We start from the raw sequence: 7,538 nt of genomic DNA, 5'->3' as shown, positions 1-7,538 counted from the left end.
GACTATTTAATTTGTTGACATTTTATCAAAATATCCTGAAAGAGAGAAACACTTTTCAGTCAAGAGCTTTGATACGTGTACTGTAGGAAAATTTACTTGTATGTATAATATAGAAGAATAAAGATAGACGAACAGGCAAGGCTAGTACAACTCATTGACCAGGAATACATATGCATATTCTTTGGACATTCATTACACAATTTGAATACCCTTTGCCATTACAGTTAACTTATTCCAACTTGAAAGCAGCTAGAATAACGATGTGCCCATAAAATCTAATACCAATTTATCAGCAATAGTTGATTCACGTGTTTCCTACATTCAAATTGCAGTTATTTTCACATTGCTTAAGCAATTAGCAATATAAATAAATCGTTCTGCTCGTCGAAATACTATGTAATTCAGATTCTAAATATTTGATTATTTTCATTATTTAAGCTATCATGACAAACAATTTCCATTGCACTGCAGCGTGTGCGAGCTTGGCTGTTCATCTGTCTCTGAATAAAAATTCCCCCATAAATGATATAAAACCAGTTTCATTTTATATATAGTAGCACCGATTTACCGGTAGTAGCTCATTTCGTATACTCAGCTTGATCGAGCTTGTTGACGACCCGAGTACGGAGCCGGTTTCGTGTCGCCTCAGTGAATTATTTCGAGGGCCGTTTTCGGAAATGGAATACGTTTAACAAGCGTAGCGAGCCCAATAATTATAAAACCAATTAAATTAATACATTTGATTTATGTTATAAGTGAAAGCTCAAAATAAAAATTAATTTAATTATTTTGCAGATGAGTGCAAAAATTAGTCAAGGTTAAAAAACAAAGATTTTAATTAAGTTTGTGATGAAATAAAATAACGAAATTTTAGCAATTGTTTATTACTAAAAAAAAAAATAAAATTAACACAAATATAATTCCTTTAAAGTGCTTTGTCTAAAAATCAATGGTTGAGAAAGTTTCTATATCAACGGCAGTCGATAAGCTGAAAAGTTTGCCATGGCGAGAACTATTCTACATGTTTTATATAGAGCCAGTTGTATTTATGCTTATATTTTCGCATCTGCTGTCGGGTAAGCATTCACTTTTTAATAGGAATTGAATAAAACAGTATCAAATATTGCAGGCACTGTAATGCGTAATCAAATTATATATCAGACATGCCGAGTAATATTTCATTACAATGAGACCGACTGCAGGCAGCTGGATGACAAAGATGCCAGCCATGAAATTCATGTATGTGCAGTCCAATTAATGACACAATGCGTGAGAAATTATTTAAATGTCATTAGGTTTTCAGGCCATTGAAACGGAGATTCAATCGTATGTGGCCGATATGTTTCTCATCCGGACCTTAATGGAGAGCATTGTGCCAGCCGTTTGTGGGCTATTTATTGGCTCCTGGTCGGATCATTATGGACGCAAGCCATTGCTGGTGGTTTCAATGATTGGTAGGCAAGGCTCAAGCGCAAGCCCTATCAACCTTTAAATCCTTTGATGTCCTTGCAGGTTTCTCTGGCTCTGCGTTGATAAATACCTTAATATGTGCGCTATCCAGCAGTCGGGACATAAATCCCTGGTGGTATACGATGGCTGCAGTGCCGCACTCCCTGCTGGGCGGCATGTGTGTATTTTCTGTGGCAGCCTTTTGTTTTCTATCGGATATTACAGATATTAGAACCAGACCCTACAGGTGGGTACGAGCTCTGCACTCAGAGAAAAAGGATGGGAATTTTGTACCTAAGTCAAGCACAAATATTGCCAAGGGTTTTATCTTATTATTACAATGATGAGTTATACACAACTAAAGAATATTCATAGGCAAAATTTACAGAATTTTCTAAGTGTACCTTATGAAGTATTTTATACCTTTACTTTTCGCCCTATAGAATGATTGCCATAGAGTTTCTAATGTTCATAGCTATCAGCAGTGGCTCCTTGTTGTCCAGTTATGTGTATGAAGCCACCAGTGCATCTATAACCCAGAGCATTTCAGCAGCCATTGTCGTATTGGCCACATTATTTATTGTATGCTATGTGCCAGAGAGTTTGCACATACGCCTGGAGAAGGATGCGGCAGAGAAGGCTGAAAAACCCGAAAAGGATGTGCCCCTTTCAGCATGCGATTTGCAACTAAATACTGTGTCCATTGATTGTCCAAATGATGTTATAGATGACGAAAAGAAAGAGCACGACAAAGAGATAGTTCCTATAGCCAAAGAAACAAGGCCAAAAGCCGCAACAGATACCAAAAATATAAGTTTATTTGGACTCAAAATTAATGACAAGCAAGAGGGTTCGACAAATGAGCTTTACACATCTGAAATACATTTGGACGAAAGTAAGGAGCCTAAGCAGCTGGATTCTGTGGCCAATGAAGCGAAGCAGCAGCAACAACAGACTGAGCCGGAGGCTGCCACGGATGCTAATAATATGGGTCTTTTCAGCTTGACCCACATCAAAGATATGTTCAGAACCTGCTGCAAGCCACGTGACAATCACGCACGCGAAATCATTTGGCTGGTGACCTTGGCCATGTTTATGGCAATGTTTGTTGTGGGTGAGTGGTATTATATGAATTAACGTGCTCATATCTAATTGCCTTCCATTTAGATGGTGCTATGACAGTCATGTATTTGTTTGTGCGCCAAAAATTCCACTGGTCCGTGCGGGAGTTTACCTTATTTGAGACTATCAGCCAAATGGTGCCCATGGTAGGCGCTCTAATTGGTATTCTTTTGCTGCGCAAGGTATGTTACAAAGCTTGTGTAACTTGTTAGACTCTTGTTGAGGGTATTGTAATTTCATCACGGAATTTATAGGAGCATATATGCATTCTTGATCCATATCATCAACCAAATTAGTGTGTACATGTACTCTCCATCCATCCGTCTGTCTGATTCTCTCCGGACCACTTATCCTGTCAAAAGATACGTTATTGTATAAAACAATATTTGTTGTACGGAAAATATTCTGTTTTTCTAGATATGTATCTTTGCCAAACTCAGCATTAGCGAACTTCAATGGTCGCCTAAGGCGGACTATTATGTGGCTCCTTTGACAACAAATTGAAAATATCCTTTTTTTCCTACAAGCTAATTTTTATTTATTTATTCACATTAATTTTATTTGCAAATTTTTAGGTTTTTGGTCTTTCTGTGGTCACCTTGGCTCTGCTCTCCCTGTGCTCGGAAATATTAAGCAATCTAACCAGAGGTTTTGCTTCTTTGCCTTGGCACATGTATTTATCAGTGGCTTTTGGCATATTTCGTTCCATTGGCGGACCCATGTGCCGCACTATTGTCTCGAATATAGTGCCCGCCTCTGACTTGGGCAAGTATATGAAGCCTTATAGATATATACCTTAAATAACATAAATGTACTTACAGGTAAAATTTTCTCTATCAAGAATGTTTTTCAATCCTTTGCGCCTTTCGGTATGTGCCTTACTTAAAAGTTTTGTATTCAGTTTATTATACCCATTAAAAATGGGCAAAAAGGGTATTTCTGCAAATGTATGTAACAGCCAGAAGGAAGCGTCTCTGGCCCCATAAAGTATATATATTCTTGATCTAGCTAAGCCTGTCTGTCTGTCTGTCCGTCCCTCCGTCCGCAAGGATCTCTGAACGTATAAAAGCTAGAGTCTTGAATTTTGGGATGCAGGTCCTCCTAGTGTCCGAGCAGTACGAGCTTGTTTCTGAAAATCGATAACTTGCCCGATTACAGGTAATCGATGAAAATCGATACCGAAATTATGTTTTTTAAGGAAATCTCGGAAAACTTGACGTTCTTCTAGAATAAATCAAGGAAATAAGCCATTTTGTATTGCCCATTTTCATTAATTATCTTGGCTAATCGCGGAATTTATTAGTTTTACTATGCTCCTCATATATACGTAAAATCTTAGATAAGGGTAAAAGCACTATAATCATTATGAAAAGGTTTGGTCCGCATGGGTATTATATCTTCGGCATGCCGAAGATTATTACTGCTAAAACAAAGGAGCGTTTAGCGCGATCTGCGTTTGGTTTTGGTAGAAGAGGGTTAAAGGTATCCCCTAGTCGGCAACTCCCGACTAGAGCCTCTTACTTGATTTTACACTATTACATATCTAATTTACAATATTTTCATTTTTATCAGTCGCCGCTCCGCTCTATACATTAATCTATCAGCACTCGTTGTCTGTTTTTCCGGGTCTCTTCAATTTTCTTAGCGCGGCGCTCTTTTTGGTGGCTTTTGTTGCAATCGGGTAAGTCACAATTTAAAATTGATTTAACTTCAACTTATTCATTTCGCTTCATTCTAGTTTCGTCTGGCGTTTTAAACTTATTCACAAGCAACATTATGCCGAGCTATTAAAGTAAAGATTCGACCAATTATAACTTTAACCGTTCTGAGGATTGTATTAAAAATAAATGTGAATGAGCAAAACTGTTTTAAAAAAATAATAAAAAATAAAAGAATTCAATTCATTCCGATATGTATGCTTAACGTTATACATGGAAAGCTGAACAGTCCTAAGAACGGCGTGCTTAACAAGTCCCCAAATATGTTTTCTCTTTCCCTTTGCTCAGCACTATACATTATAAACCTATTTGTATGGCAAATCGCAAGGCTCCACCGATCCACCGATCCTATAATTTCTAGTCGAATAGTTACCACTTATTCAAAAGCTGAAATATTCCTAATGCGAGAGCAGGAAAATCCACGCTCCATCCGACGAGCTTCAGCACCGAAAGCAACAAGTGAACGACCCCCGAAATTCTATATACACCAGTAGGTTTCCTTAACCAGTGGTACGTCTAGCTCAATGGCCAGGGCCGTACAAGACAAGCGGCGATCCACAGGTACTGGGCAAATACAACGCACACACTACAATTTTAAGTCATTTTGCTCATACCGAAGGACACACTGATGGACAAAATAATTTAAGAATATATATTAGTTAATCACTTTCAATTTAGTCTTTTCTTTCATAAGGTGCTCAAGCCGTGTGAGATTTATTAAAGCGCTTAAAGCTGACAACACAAATGATTTAAATACATAACTTGCCCTAAAATCTGATGTTTATACTACGATTATACTGTTGCGACTATGGCTCCAGCGATAGTAGACCAACTCAAGCAAAAATACCACCAGACTCGTCGATATGCCACATGCGAATAATATAAAGCCTTTCTCAAAGAAAATCATGGGTAACGGATATCGGATGGGCGGCTCGTAAGGTGCCTCACTAAGAATTCCAGCCTTCTGCGCCTCACGCAGTCCCAGCTGCATCAGCTTTCTAGGCAGACCCGATTCGCGTACTTGGGCCATGAAGTATTTTAAAACTCTCGCGTAGGAAAGGTCCAAACGCAGATGAAACCTCAAATAACGTTGAACGCCGCATAACTTACTGGGGCCCAGTTGCAGCTTGGGCTGGAGCAGGCGCCGCTGGATGAAATCCAATAGCAGCCATTTGTGTGATTGCATCACATAGGCGTAGCTGTCGTTCAGGGCTTGAACATGCTTATCCCTCGTCTTCATATCAACAACTACAAGCCGTTCACTAAGAGCCGATGGTATTTCATCGAAGAGACTGTCCATCTGCTCGGGAAAAACCATGATACTTAGTCCACTGGCCAAAAATGTTTCGGCGTCCACAATTTCAGGCCTTGGAAAACCTGCGATAAGAGCCGTTGTCAAGGCGCCGACCAAAATGCTGTTGACCAGAACATTATATATATTCGTGGAGATCTCCATAAATTTATCTGCCAAGCACATGCGGCGAAATGACCTGCTGCTTACAGTTTGTCCCATGGCGAGCAGAAAATTCCTATATACCAGCACTCCTAATGGCAAGCGTGGATTGGCTATTCGCTTAATCACACCTTGTACGATGGTGTAAAATACAAAGAAGAGAACCAATGAATTGTTGCTGTTGTAGGCTAACGTATACTCCCGTATAGGAAGCACAGTATCGGGCAAGATCAGGCAGGTGCGTGTTGCCAATACTATCGGACTATAAGATGCAACACTCAAGTCCGTAACCGGATTCGCGCCAATGTCAATAGTTCGACCTCCCTTATGACCTTTGGCAATTGCATTCGAATAATCGCGAAATGACAGTGGCATAATGTCCATAGTTCCGTTGACATGGCGCATAAATTCATCCAGCAGAATACCAAGATGACCGCCAAGGGCAACAGTGCCGTCGCGGCTTTTGTACTGTCAAAACAAATATTTTTAGTTTTCGCGGAGTAAGAGCATTAAATCGTGTATATTGGCACTTACAAAAAATGTATCTGGCAAATTCTGGTAAACGGCAACTACGGATCGGTAATGTCCCATATCAGTGAGCTGATGATGAGCACGTTGTTCCTCTTGGCTTGGGGTCCAATTAGTTAGTCTATATATCTTCATTTCTCCTTTCATTTCATATGACCAGATTTCAAACGTGTTATTGTACTTATAAAAAAGCATAATATTGTAAAAATGTCTATTCCAGCACCAGGTAAAAAAGACTTGCAAGTGAACAATAGAGGGCATTAAATTCATTTCCGACTTGTACACAAATATGGTCATAATTGTCTTCAGACTTCTCAAGGTTTCATCCACCGTTCTCAACGTGGAATCATGCATACCATTAAAAAAAATGATCGCTAGATTTTGATCATTGATGATATTTCGAAGCAGCCCAGTTTCGGTACCAGCGACTATCACAGGTCGCTCGAAGGTTTCCATTAGACGTTGCTGCAGCGAAACGGAGGTTCCATATTCCTTTGCCAGCTCCTTGTTATCAGCGTATGTGATAAAGCTTTTGAATTTTACATATCTGTCCACTTTTGAGATGATTGTCAAAAATTCGTTTTGATATTCCTCTTCGGTTTCCACTACGGCCTTTATTTGGCCAATCACCAGGGCCGGAATGCAGCACCACCAGCAGCAGAGGCTAACACACCTCATGGCTGTAGTATCTCGACTGTTTTGCTATTAAAAGGGGTTACCCATTTTAAAGCTCTGCTATCCTTGTGTGCACAGCTATTAGGCACCATAACGTTGGGATTTTCATTTTGCCCCACTGTGCCATTCAATGTTATTATATATCAAGTTTTATTGCCAATGAAACTGGCTCTCGAAATTAAACTGCAATCATTTATGCGGCTTAATAGATAAATAAACAATATTACTTCCTATTTTTATTTCTGAGGTGGATATGAAATAAGAAAAAGCACTCTGTATTCTTTTCAACTCATCGTTCCTTTGTCATGTTTATAATATAGTCTCCCAATACTGTCGCCAACAAAAAGACTAACCTATGCAAAGACGATAACTTTAAAACTGAGAGACTAGCTCGCATAGAAACAGACGGACCGACATGGCTATATCATCGGCTGTTAATGATATTCTATAATGTGGTAGGAAATTCCTCTTTTAATTTAGTACACATATCATGACAACATTATAATACTCTCTACCAAGTTCTATTATAAGCGAAAATTCTTGTTGGGTGCTAAAGCAGTTCGGGGTTTATTAGGGGTTTGGAAACGTTATGT

The 7,538-nt window shown here is 39.1% G+C and overlaps 1 protein-coding gene across 2 annotated transcripts; it reads left to right on the top strand.

Moving 5' to 3' along the window:
- Positions 1–605: 605 nt before the first annotated feature.
- On the top strand, positions 606–4,490 carry LOC115765015. 2 transcript variants are annotated; one of them, XM_030708368.1, is made up of 10 exons: positions 606–1,076; positions 1,130–1,239; positions 1,304–1,454; positions 1,513–1,696; positions 1,893–2,563; positions 2,617–2,753; positions 3,147–3,336; positions 3,393–3,440; positions 4,144–4,252; positions 4,310–4,490. In XM_030708368.1, exons 1-10 carry the CDS (start codon positions 950–952, stop codon positions 4,365–4,367), a joined length of 1,785 nt encoding a protein of 594 aa, XP_030564228.1. In that variant the 5' UTR covers positions 606–949; the 3' UTR covers positions 4,368–4,490. The 2 variants fall into 2 exon arrangements, with proteins under 2 accessions (XP_030564228.1, XP_030564229.1); XM_030708369.1 differs by lacking the exon at positions 606–1,076 and having other exon boundaries at positions 1,186–1,239; positions 1,296–1,454; positions 4,310–4,488.
- The last annotated feature ends 3,048 nt before the right edge of the window (positions 4,491–7,538 follow it).

Source organism: Drosophila novamexicana, unplaced genomic scaffold (assembly GCF_003285875.2).
Source record: "Drosophila novamexicana strain 15010-1031.04,08,12 unplaced genomic scaffold, DnovRS2.1 tig00000877-arrow-arrow-pilon, whole genome shotgun sequence".
Lineage (NCBI taxonomy): Eukaryota > Metazoa > Arthropoda > Insecta > Diptera > Drosophilidae > Drosophila > Drosophila novamexicana.
The sequence above is the reverse complement of the archived record's forward strand: the minus strand, read 5'-3'. Positions and strand labels throughout refer to the sequence as shown.